At 38.3% G+C, this 12,800-nt stretch overlaps 2 protein-coding genes across 2 annotated transcripts; both read right to left on the reverse strand.

Moving 5' to 3' along the window:
- Positions 1 to 159: 159 nt before the first annotated feature.
- LOC100255647 (protochlorophyllide reductase, chloroplastic) lies at positions 160 to 2,531 on the reverse strand. The gene is made up of 5 exons (XM_002284733.5): positions 2,249 to 2,531; positions 2,024 to 2,122; positions 1,095 to 1,617; positions 607 to 965; positions 160 to 525 (listed from the first exon to the last, which is right to left on the reverse strand). Exons 1-5 carry the CDS (start codon positions 2,300 to 2,302, stop codon positions 370 to 372), a joined length of 1,191 nt encoding a protein of 396 aa, XP_002284769.2. The 5' UTR covers positions 2,303 to 2,531; the 3' UTR covers positions 160 to 369.
- Positions 2,532 to 3,908: 1,377 nt separating this feature from the next.
- Positions 3,909 to 12,800, reverse strand: LOC100264190 (uncharacterized). Its single transcript, XM_002282016.4, has 7 exons — positions 10,712 to 12,800; positions 6,357 to 6,447; positions 5,818 to 5,975; positions 5,682 to 5,733; positions 5,519 to 5,601; positions 5,349 to 5,442; positions 3,909 to 4,861 (listed from the first exon to the last, which is right to left on the reverse strand). The coding sequence occupies exons 1-7, from the start codon at positions 12,296 to 12,298 to the stop codon at positions 4,284 to 4,286; spliced, it is 2,643 nt and encodes an 880-aa protein (XP_002282052.1). The 5' UTR covers positions 12,299 to 12,800; the 3' UTR covers positions 3,909 to 4,283.

The following is a 12,800-nucleotide window of genomic DNA, read 5'->3' on the forward strand; positions in this document are numbered from 1 at the left end:
GTATAATGGGGATCTTCTGATATGCTTCCAAGAGAAGCATACAATGATACTGCTTTTGTTTCATGTAATAAGATTGTTTAGATGTTCAACTGACCATTCCATTTTTTGAGTTGATTGATTCTGCATTTTTCTCATCATCGTCTATTTTTACCCACATACTCAAAACTGCAAAAGGGTTGATCGATTTTATTTATGGTTGTTAACTCAGAAGTCCTCTACTTTTACAAAAGGAATTTGCTCACAACATTCACAACATCTGAACCTAAACTCCACATTTGCAAATGGACCCAGGTCATTATCAGTGATATCCTCCTCTCCCATGGCAAAAGATTTAGTCAAAGAGAAGAACCTCATCTTTAAGGCGTTCGTTTAAGCCAATCTGACAAGTTTCTCGCTAAGTTCCCAAACCTTACGAGCCTTGTCTGCATCACTAGCTTCCTGAGACAACTGGTTCTCAAATGAAGCTGAGTTCTTGTTCCAGCTCCAGTACACACCTGACTTTGTCAAGCTTGGCTCACTGACAACCTATATCATAAACCAACAATCAAATTTATGCCCCCTTCCCTCGATCAATTATTAACAAAGGGTAAGTCCTTTTTCTCTTACCTGTGCAAGTCTTTTTCCAGATTCTTCCTCGGAGACATAGCCCTTGGTAATGAACTTCTGGAATGGAGGGAAAAGAAGCCTGAACAAGGGAATATGCTCCCTAAACAAGCCAGTTGTAGCAATGCAACCTGGGTAGAGGGAGGCGAAGGTGATGCCAGTGTCCTCGTGGTATCGGCGGTGGAACTCTTGCATGGTGAGCATGTTGCATACCTTGCTGTCCTTGTATGCCTTGGCACCGTCAAAAGCTCCACCATCAATCATGGCTGAGCTGTTCAGCCCATTTAGACCTCCTGCCATTCCCCTCAAGTCCCCAAGGTTGGCCTTTGGAGGCACATTTCCAGCCAAGGTATTTGTGTTCCCTGATTCATTTTATAGAAGGAATAGCATACTTAGTACATTTATATGACAAATTTGTATTGAACTCATCATGAAATTCAGTGGTACTTCTATTTTACATGAATCATATTTGTCCTGATTAATTGCAGTACCTGTAATTGAACCAACGATAATGAGACGCTTTGATGGGTAATCAGATTGCTTCAAATCATCAAGCAGCAACCGGGCGAGAAGGAAGTGCCCAAGATGGTTAGTTCCAACGCTAAGCTCAAACCCATCAGCAGTGAATGTAGGCTCCTTAGCAGTTGGAAGGTAGACAGCAGCATTGCAGACCAGAACATCAAGGGGCCGTTCTGATCGCTTGAAGTTATCAACAAATTGCCGGACACTGTCAAGTGAGGCAAGGTCTAGGTGCATTACGGTATAGTTTTCCTTAGAAAGGCCGGCTGACCTTGCAGCTCTTTCGGCTTTTAGGAAGTCCCTGCAGGCCATAATGATGTGCCATTTCCCTGTTTCAGCCAGAGCCTTGGTTGTGGCTAGACCCAGTCCAGATGAGGCTCCGGTGATCACAACAGTTCCCTTTCTTAGAGTTTTTTTCCCTTCTGGTGTAGCCCGGGTGATGGCCGGAGTTGTAGCTGCGGTCTGGGCTCTGATAGCTCCAACGGATGGTTTTCTCTGTTTCGATTCCATCTCCAATTAATACCATAGGTCCAATCTTCAATGTTCAATTACACAAACAAGCATAAAAGAAAGAACAATCATAGAACAAAGAACCATCGAAATTCTTTAAACTTCACTCCCCTCTACAAAATTCCCCTGTTTCAAGTAGTAAGATAGCTAATTTCAATTCAATTCCTTTCTTTTCTCCCCCAAATTCCTCTCTTCCAAACACAATGTTAAGGCTTCCTGAGTTGGGTGTTCTAGAGACTAATGTTCCTCACTTAATGTAAGCAATTTCAGACATCCATCTTAGCTTTAAAACACTAAATTCCCATGTAGAATTACTGTTAGTTCTGAATTTTTGTAAATAAGCAACAAAATTTTCTGCCATGGAAGAAATCAAAATTGACTAAGCCATTACCTTGTTCCTCAATGCAGAAGAGCTGAAGTCAGCCTTGACATGGTCTGAAAGTGAAACTCCAAAAAGACCAGATTCCTTGAAAGATGCACTGCCCTTCCCCTGCAAAAACCCACAAGCAATTCCCAAAAGAGAATCAACCCGACGTGCACATTTGATGAGAAAAACAAGAAAAAGCAAGAAAAAGAAAGAAAGAAACTCCAAATGAGAGAAGAAAGCAGAAGAGACCTCCTTGGGGATGGAGAAAGCGGAGGGAACCAAAGCAGCAGCTTGCATAGCCATGTCCACCAAACTGAAGAGCCCCTCAAACAATTTCCAACTGGAGTGTTACAAACTTGCAAGTATTTGGAGAGATGGAAAGTGGCAGTTGGCAGTGGAGAAGTGATGGAGATTTTTATTGTGTACGTATATAAGGAGATGGTGGCGGTGACACAATTGGATAAGATAAAATTATCAGCAGATTGAATCTGCCACCTCAATTGCAAACCACCAATGGGGGCTTGAGGTTTGGATTTCCCATGATATTTGCAGCTGTCTTTTATATTTATTTGGTAGGATGCTAAAATGAATAATCCACGAGGTTGAATAGGGATATTTTGGTTGGGTTGTCGAGGCACTCCACACCCAGTTATGGGCTGGGTCATACAGAATGAGAAGGATGGGGAGTGGGCTCGTTCCAATGGATTAGGCTGTGCAGACTGCAGAGCTGAGCCAGGTTTTGAGTTCATCTGTTCCATACATTATCATATTGATAATTGGCCCCACCTTCAATGGGCCACGTCCTACAAAATTGTCACCCAGCATTCCAACTTTTAATAAAATTTTAGTATTATTCGGGTGACATTATTGTTATTATTACCAAATCAATAATATCATCACGTCACCTATGAATTCTTAAAAAAAAAAAAATCAACCATCCATTGAAAAGCATACAAAAAGGGTTTTTTTTTTTTTATGTAGTTTGTAATATAATTATTAAATTTGCTAAAATTTTAATTTGTAAAGTCGAGAAATAAACTAAATCTAATAAATATGTTTATTAAAATTAGAGCATAATGATGGCCGAAATAGAGCTTGGGAGATGGTATGCTGCTAACCATAACGGTTTGTAGTTCTTCCTCTTACAAAAAGACTATAAAGAAGAATATAATTAAGAAAATAGAAGTTAAGGTCATGTTTTTAAAAACTATTTTTTGATATTTTGTAAAGTAAAAATTTGTTTAAAAATCTAAAATATTTTTAAAATAATTTTTATATGTAGCATTTTATTTTTAATCTCACTATATATTTGTTATAATTATTTTTTAAAACAATCATTCGAAAACAAGTGAAACAACTAAAAAAACTGTTTTTAACAGAAAACAAAAAACAGTTTTCTAGAAACATGTTTTCTTGTTTTTTTAATTTTGAAAAAAAGAAAAAGAAAATTATTATCGATTGTCAAATATTGACATACCACATCTGGGCCAGAAAGTGGCTTTGGGTCTGACCTGGGGCTAACGTACAACAGGCCTGCTCCTGCCTAGAGCATACCCTAAAATCTCGCGGAATCAGAAAGCAATGGGCTGGGTCAGATGGAAGGAGGCCGTGGTTTCTGTAGTTTCTTCATGGCCAATTACCATTACAGAAGAGAGGTTTAGGCCCAGTTTGAAATATTGCCAACACTCGAAAATACAAACTTTCATGCGGATCGATTTTGATATTGCTTTTTAAGAACTACTCAAAACATTCAGATACAGGCCCTTCGTTAATGTGTTATCTCGCTGCGTGGGCAAACATGGATTCCAGAATGACCTGATTTGCCATAATGATAAGCCTAAAACACAAACGAGGGAATTTACAGGTTTGTGAACCCCAGTAATCTTCTTATAGCAACGAACAGTGCAAATGAATTGTAAAAGAATTCCATTTAAATTTAATAAGCTTTTTCCCATGCTCATAACTCTACAATTCCCGATTACATAAATCCATCGGTCCCCTAAATTCAAGGTGTAGTGTTTTTTTTTTGTTTTTTTTTTTTCTTCCTCTTCTTTTTGACAAATCTATTTTTTTTCCAATGCCAAGTCGGACCGGCTCTCCATTCTATTCCCCACATCCGACAAGCACAAAGCAAATGGAAGCAAGAAAAAGGAACTCGCTAATATTACAAATCTCACCACATATTCTCTGTACACATTTTGCCAAGTAGAGGGGGGGTAAAATCAAGTATCACCGATTTTCCCATCGTTGTTGAGGATCTGGTTGATTTTCTTCATCAGCCCCCTCATATCCGTACTGGCAATCCAAAATTCTGGAAAGTTCTAATTTCGCCTCTGAGGCCAGCAGTTACAATGACCATACCCCAGGCGGACCCATTGGCAAAGTCCACACTGGCATGAGGGCTTGTGTTCTTTGTAGCCAAAAGCAGTTTTTCCTCAGGCCACGTTGCGGATATTCTATCAAAGAAGTAACCGTTGGTTGCACTAGAAATGGTTCCATTAAGGGGGCTGCTGGTACATACAGATACTGATGGTGAACCCTCATCACCATTAATATACTCTACAGGTGTAGGGGGGTGATTGGCAGTAGAGACCTCATCAAGATGGCTGCCAAGACCGATTTGCTCTCCTGAGAAACTATCTTGCAGTTCCCATGTGTCGCCCATGCCAGGCCAAGGGATGGCCACTGAAACATCTTGCGAGTGGAAATGTTCATATGAGCGAGTCACAGCAATGCCTTTGCTTCTGCCTGGTCGGGTATCATGTTTCCACACGTACACATAAGAATCCTCACTTGCACAGACCACATATTTTCCATTTTCTGTGACAGAGGCGGATATTTGCCTGTTTGTGTTGCGAAACCCTGTCAAAGAATCAACATCAACTTACAAGGTTATTAGCATTTTGTATCACAGTATTTAAAGCTCAATTTCACCCTGGTTAACTCCTAATTGAGGTTTCAATCAAAATCCCTGAACTGGAGGTCCATGATGAATAGGGAGAAAATCCAAACTGTAGTTTTAGTTTAACCCCATCAAAAGCTCTAATACAAAAAAAGAATCAGCTGTTAAAGAGCAAAAACTAAATCATATCTCTAGTAGACTTGACAGGGAAGTTTGTGTAATCATGTTTCCAAAAAGCTTCTGTACCATTGTACACAAGTGCCCAAAGACAGCTATGGTACATAAAGGATAGTAACCATCAATTTTTTGTAGTCATATCAAGTTAGCAACAGAGTAGAAAGTTTCTGTATCATGCATTTAACACCCGCCCTGTAGCTAGTACCTACTATAAGAAATGAAGAAATTATTATACTGTCTACATTTCTTTATCTTTGTGAGTGGTTATACCTTTGAACTTGTGAATCAGATCAACACCATCAATGACCCGAATTCGTGAATCTGCAGATGTAATAAGCACTTCTGATGAACTTCCTGGTGCAAACTGTTTAGTAAAACTAATCAGCAACTAAAAAGCCATGGAATGCAAAAAGTACACAGCAGTAGTGCCAGTTTATTACCTGGAAACCAGTGATTTTCTTGTGATGAGGTTTCTTTTTCTTATTCTGCAGATTTATTTGACCTTTTGGCTGCAACTTATTTTCTGGGGAAAAAAATAAGAAATGAATCAGGAAACATCAATAGGATGGAGTTGGGGGGGAGGGAAGAGAAATCAACTTGTACCAGATGTGTTGTATAATCTACAGCTCCCTTTGTATGACCCAACTAATGCACCCTTCATGGGAAAAAGGAAAAAAAATTTGAGCCAATAAAACTTTTGCATATCATGGAACAACTAGCCAAATTAAATACGCCCAACCTGACCATCTGGAGTATAGCAGGCAGCAGTGACCATCTCATGCAGATCATTCCAATCAACAACTTGACGATCGGGTATGCTCCAAATGCGAACCTTAGCATCAAGGGATCCGCTAATGAAGTATCTATCATCAACAGGATTAAACTGGATGCAAGTTACTGTATCAAGGAAAATCCAAAAGATAAGAATGTATTTAACTAACAAATAAAATACACAATAGAGGAAAAAAAAAATCTATGGCTGCTGGTTTGGCTGGCTCCTATCTTTGATGCCTTAATTACAGAAAAATCACACAAATTGATAATCTAGCTGTAATTTCTAGTATGCAGTAAAGGAGAAAGGCATATCTTGAACTTCTTAGTTTTCCTTTTTCATAACAAGCTCTTTTTAAAAAAGCTTTTTTAATGCTCTATGAGAGGATATCCCTTCATAGGCAAAAAGGTTATCCAAATCAGTGGTATTTTTGAAAAGTAGATAGTGGACTTAGAAATTGAAGAAAGAAACAAAAAAAGAAAAAGTTGCAGCTCACATGTACTTACCATAATCACTGTGTGAGAATATTTTCAAGCAGGACTTGCTAGACAAGTGCCACAACCGAACTGTTTTGTCCATTGAAGATGAGAGCAGTTGCTGAAAATAAAAGTTCTGACAATAAGATGTCTTGATACAAATTATCATTATCTAGAAGCTTCATCTGTGATTCTAGGACATGTTTAATTAAATAATATAGGTGAACATATCCAGTTTCACAAATTATATTCAATTAATATTTAGGGATAGATTTAAAGAGACCTTTCTTAAGGCCTCTGAAAATATCAATGTGTCCCTTGAGGTTTGAGTCATCCGATATGAACATCATTTACATCTCCTGTTCAGAATTTTACTTTGCTTAAGCAAAAATTTTATTGGGGAAAACAGGAAAGGACAGACCAAGGCAAAGAGCAGTGTACATGGGTGATAAAAAAACAAAGCAAGACTGAAAAGGATAAAAGAAATAGGCACCACAAAGAAAGAGATCTATGAGACTAAACAAGACCTATAAATTCCAATTTTATTTACACAAGCCAAAAGTTAAATAAGATTTTGCCAGCACCAACTTCATACTCCTTAAAAATTGACCTATTTCTTTTCTTCTAGATACAGAAAATATACAAATGAGAGGCAATATAAACAAATTGAGAAACTCTAAAGTAAAATAGTGGAAAGAACTTTGCCAGCACCAACTTCATACACTTTAAAAATTGACCTATTTCTTTTCTTCTAGATGCAGAAAATATACAAATGAGAGGCAATATGAACAAATTGAGAAACTCTAAAGTAAAATAGTGGAAAGAAAAGCTTGCAACACTTGAAAACAGGAATCGTAAAATTTATTTTAAGGAAAAAATGATATTAATAGACTTCCATTAGGAAAGCTAGCAATCCCCTTTCTTTTTCTTCATTGTTAAGCTACCAATGATCTAAAAGCTTATGCTATTAAGTAGAGGACCCACAATGTAAACCCAGCTAATACCCTTTACACATGTGGTCCAATATTTGTATGTAGAGAGGCAAATAACAGATTATGGATAATTAATGGGGAATGAACAATAGGCAACCTCTAGTTAACCACAACTTTGATATCATGTTAAGTTATCAATTGACTTAAAAACTTCATCTATAAGATAGTAGACCTACAATATATGCTAGAACCCAAATTAACATAAAAACTAACTGAACTACAACATATACCACCCTAACAAACTCTCTCATGTGTGGCCCCATACTTGCATGTGGAGAGAAATCATTGATTACATACATATGAATGGAAAATAAACAATAGAAGAGACTTGAACTCGAGACCGCTATTTAACCAGGGCTCTAATATCATGTTAATCCACCAAAGATCCTAAACTTATGAGTGATATCTAGTGATTTAACAAAGTTGACAAAAACCAAATTCTAAACTAACCTCTACCAACCCAAGATTCCCTCACTCTTTTTCAAAATTGCAACCACTTTTCAACTTTGGACCTTGCACCATCATTTATTAGCAAGTAGACAAGTTCAATGAAAACATCAATGTTTTAAAAATTGAACCGATCATTGAATTGAAAAAGCTACCGGTTCACGGTTTAGCGATTGGACCAGTGGTTGAACCGTGGTCAAACCAGTGACGTCATAAATATATAATTTATATTTTATTAAATTTTAAAATAATTTTTAAAAATTAAAAATATATATAAAATTAAAAATCAATGATATTTATTTTATTTCTTCATCTTTTATATAAATGTACTAATATTTTAAATTTCATTAAATAAAACATGTGTAATATTTAAATACGAAAATATATTGAAAATGGAAGAAAAATCTTACATATATATATATATATATATATATATATATATATATATTATTTATATTATTTTTTTTAAATAACATATGCAATTTATTTGTTTTTTTTTATTAATTTTAATAGGAAAGGGGGCGTAGTAGAGTGGTGCCGCTAGCTTTACTTTAACTTGGGGTCTGGGGTTCAAGCTCTCCTCATGTAGTTATAAATGTAATTTTTCTTTAAAATATTCATTCCAGTTATCCCACATCGAAAACAGAGGGAGATAAAAAGGGCTTTAAAAGCCTCATTCATTTACGAGGAGGCAACTAGCTGGTGGGTCATGAGGTTGGGCCTACACAATGGGCCTTAAAAGCAATTTGGGCCACCTTTTGCCAAAAAGAAAAGGGTAGCAAATGGGGTGGGCTTTGAACCGTTCGGTTCTTACAGAACCGCCCGACTCAGTAGCCGGTTCAGGCGGTTCACGAACGGTTTGATGGGTGTTCGACTCAAAAGAGAGGAACAGATCGAAAAGGTCGTCAGTCGACGGTTGGACCGATCAAATTGGTTGGTCCAATTCGAATTTTAAAACCATGGAAAACATTTTCATACACATTGCTTTGTCTTACGATAATATTGACACTTCTATACTTTGTAAAGTTCCAAGTATTTTTCTTAATTAAATCTAAATAGGTATAAAAGGCCATAATGAAACATTTTCACTAATATGATGTGGTAGCATATCACAAAAAGACCATGACAGTCATCACTAAGATGGCTATTAATCACTTCAACTAGCAACTTTCCTATATGACCAGGAATGTGCTCACATAAAAGAGGAATCATGAAAGGACAATTGGGACACCAGAGTGGCACTTATAAAATCATCACAAGATAGAGCATGCACAAGGGAGAGAAATTTTTAAGCAGTTAAGTCACAAGGATTAAGGAAAGACAAAAAAAAAAGTGAAGTTCATCAATTATCTAAAGGAGGTGATCCTTTCAATAAGTCTATCATATGTATAGCTTTCTAAATTATTATTATTATTTTTTAGATAAAGAATCAAATTGTATTAGAAGAGTCGTCAAAAGAGCAATCCAAGGTATACAAGAAACAAACCTCCCTCCATCACCAAGGCTCAAACAAGAAAAATATAGCTTTCTAAATTATATATGTGTGTGTGTGTGTGTGTGTGTATGCGTGCATGTGTACAGATTGCTTATCAAATTTGAGTTGATTTGAGTTGGTAGGGTCTGATACTAATATTCATAGGCGATGCTTAACAAATTTCCAACTAGCAATGCCCGACTGAGACCAAGATTTTTAATCTTCAATCTTACCCGCAGTGGAACTAAATAATGCTAAAAACAACTTTAATTCTAGCCACAAAGGTTTATCCCACATACTTCCAGCCTTGTGCATGATCATGCTCTGCCATCCGGCTTGTAAATTACTCTTTTGGCAAACATGTCTTTTGGCAAGGCCCTCATCCACTTGATTTTGGCCTTTTTAGAACATAAATCAATTCACTCACTCAGAATTCAAAATCTGGCATAATAGAGAACTTTTCAATCAACTTTTTCACAAGTAATACCTCATCATCATTCATTATTTTATCAACCTTTCGAATTCCCTCATTTTTTCAGGGAAAAATGTGTTTCTTAAGTCCCTGATTTTTCTTGAACCAGTCCCGCAGTTTCTCTTATATAGTCCCAGGACTTTCCTTCTCAAATAGCTTTAGATTTTAATGAGAGATTGTTTCAAGGGGATGTTTTCCTGCTTTGCTAAAGTCATCTGTCAGAAATCCCATAGAGTGAAGCCAATAAAAGTTAAGAGGGAAAAATAGAGTAAAAAACTAAACTACTACTATTTAAGCAGCCAAGGATAATGGATTTCATCATTCAAACACCATTGAAAGCAGAATGAACAATTGATTATGGGTCACACTTGGTTGGAACTAAAAACATACACAAGAAAACATAGAGGTGTGATAATACATCTGTTTAATAGGCACCTTATTTATCGGCATGACCAATGGCTTACAAATGATTGATTGGTATAAAAGGTAATTTCAATTCCATATCAGCCATCATTCACTATGACTGCATTATACACCTATAAAAAAAAATCACCATGACCGCATTGTACTGTTTACCCAACTCTTTTTTGCTTTCCTCCTAAAGAATATCAACCAAGTCTACTGTCCTTTTATAATCAATACATTACTCTCTCCCTACAAACCTAAAGAAAATGCTTAACCAAGTTCAAGGTGCAAATGAGGAATCACCTAGATAAAAAGATTTAAAACAAGAAATCTATGTTCTTTCAATATCTTTCCATCAAAAGTTTGGTATTATTATGTTTAATCCATCATCAATATGATGTATAAATAACTAATATGATTAAACAACGCTGCATATGAAAGGATAAGTACACACCAAATAATATCTTTGGAATTCAAAAGTCAAATTAATGAGCATTACTGGAAAACTCAAACTAATCATCCTATAACACTCTTACTTTGCAAAAGATATAGGCATCATGCAAGAGAATTGACAAGTAGTCAAATATTAACTAACCTGAGACTTGGAGGACCATGAAAGGTCAAGCACATCATCACCATGTCCTTGGAATGAACAAAAAGGCTTTTCTGAAAGCCCAAACACAGTCTCTGGCACCTTAATGTGGTCCAAACTCACTGATTTCCGGCTTACAGATGACCTCCCCCTCCTCTTTTTTTCTGATGAATTGTTGTCCACATTTGGTGACATTGAAGTTGGTTCTGGGGATCCACTGGCCACAAACAAAAGATTCAAATTCCCATCTTCTGGTTTCTCTGTCAATAGATCCCCTTTCCTCTCAGTTTCAACAACCTGCCACACATGAATAACACAATCCTCACCTGCACTTGCAAGATACCTGCCATCCAAACTAAACTTAATACTCCAAATTGACCCATTATGGGCTTGTATCTCCTGGCTCTTATAAAGTGCAGTAAGCTCTTTGCATGACTTCCCATACTGCCGAACCCTAATTCTCTCTGGACCATGGAATGAAACCTCCTGGCTATCATCTGTGGCAGAACTCGACCTCCGCCCACCCTTCTCAGACGATGTATCCCGCTCATCACTACTCCGTCTCTCTCTATGCCCAGTCACCGAACTAGCAACACTCCTGATGCTCTTGAACCAACCCCCTTTCTTTTTCAACTTCGATCCACCCCCAACACCCCCATTAACATTTATATCCAAATTATCCTTATTACCCTCCTCCACGTTTTGCCTCCTCATCAATTCTTGAACAATAGGTGAATGCCCAACGCACATTTCAAACTCCTCCATAGTCAATTGCCTGTCTGTCCCCACTTCCTTAAGCTTGTTCCACATACCATCTTCCCTAAGCTCATTCACAACAAACTCCTTCCCATTATCAAGATTCTTAATTGTGCATACTTGGTCATGAGGGACTGTCCTCGCAACCACATTACAATCCGAATCCTCATCACACTCTCCACCAGTCCCATTCCCAGAACCAGAAAAAGAATTGCGACCAAAACTAGGCTCCGATTTTGTGGAATCACCCCTAGTTTCATCCACCCGCCTACACATTTTTCCGGTGGGAGGCTTATTGGGCGAAGCAGAAGCAGCATTGGCAATCGGAGATCCATTACTTCCACTACTTCGCGAATTAACAAGTTTGCTATTATTTACAACCGAACAAATAGAAAGAATTGGAGGAGAACAAACTGACGAATTACACTGATCCTTTGCACCGTCCGATTTCGATCGACAAATGACCACACCAGCCTCTCCTTGACCGGCCAATCGATCGGACGAAACCGATCGGCCAATATCGCCGTTGCTTCGATCAGCGGTGGGTTTCACCCGGGACAGAGACGGGTCGTTGCTAAGGCCCATTTCGCGAAGAAGACGCGAACGGCGCTCTTCAATGGAGGAAGGCTCGGAGATCCAGATATCGTATTTGGAAGCACCAATGGGGAATTTGGGGATGGGAAAGGGGTGCTCGGAAGCATAATTGGGCGAGGCATTCGGATCCGCATCATCATCGGAGTTGGAGGAGGAACAGGAGCAGGAGGACGAGAGGACCCGATCGAGAGACTCGTAGAAACACTCGTCGTCGTCGTCTTCGTCGCCGGCTTTGCTCATCGTTTGGGCATTCCCATCTGTGTGCGAATGCCCCAAACGAGTGCGATCCGATCAAGCGTCCCGTTCGAGTTCGATCCGGTGTTTGGCAGGCGAGAAAGCGGGAGAAACCGAGAGAAAAATCCCGAAGATCGACGCTGCTGTTTGTCTCACTCCCCCAAACCCTTAGATCCGACGATGTCTAGAGTCTGGAGAGAGAAAGAGAGGGAACGAAGCCCTATGCGGTGGCTCTGATGAAGAGAAAGAGCGAGACGAAACGGTGTCGTGTGATGTAGCGTTGTGTTGTGTCGTGTATGTCTTTGTGTGAGTGTGAGAGCCACCCGGTCTCATGTGTTTTCCTCTCCCATTCAAATCAAACTCAAACACAAATTTCCCTTTCAACCTTGTTTGTTTGGCTTCCAAGAAAATAAAATAATATTATTATTACACCATCCTTGTAACCCTGTGTCTCGAGTGAAAACTGCCGTTTTGTTGGTTAGTAAAATCTAAAATGTGCGCTCCCTCC

The sequence above is a fragment of the Vitis vinifera genome, chromosome 19 (assembly GCF_030704535.1).
Source record: "Vitis vinifera cultivar Pinot Noir 40024 chromosome 19, ASM3070453v1".
NCBI lineage: Eukaryota > Viridiplantae > Streptophyta > Magnoliopsida > Vitales > Vitaceae > Vitis > Vitis vinifera.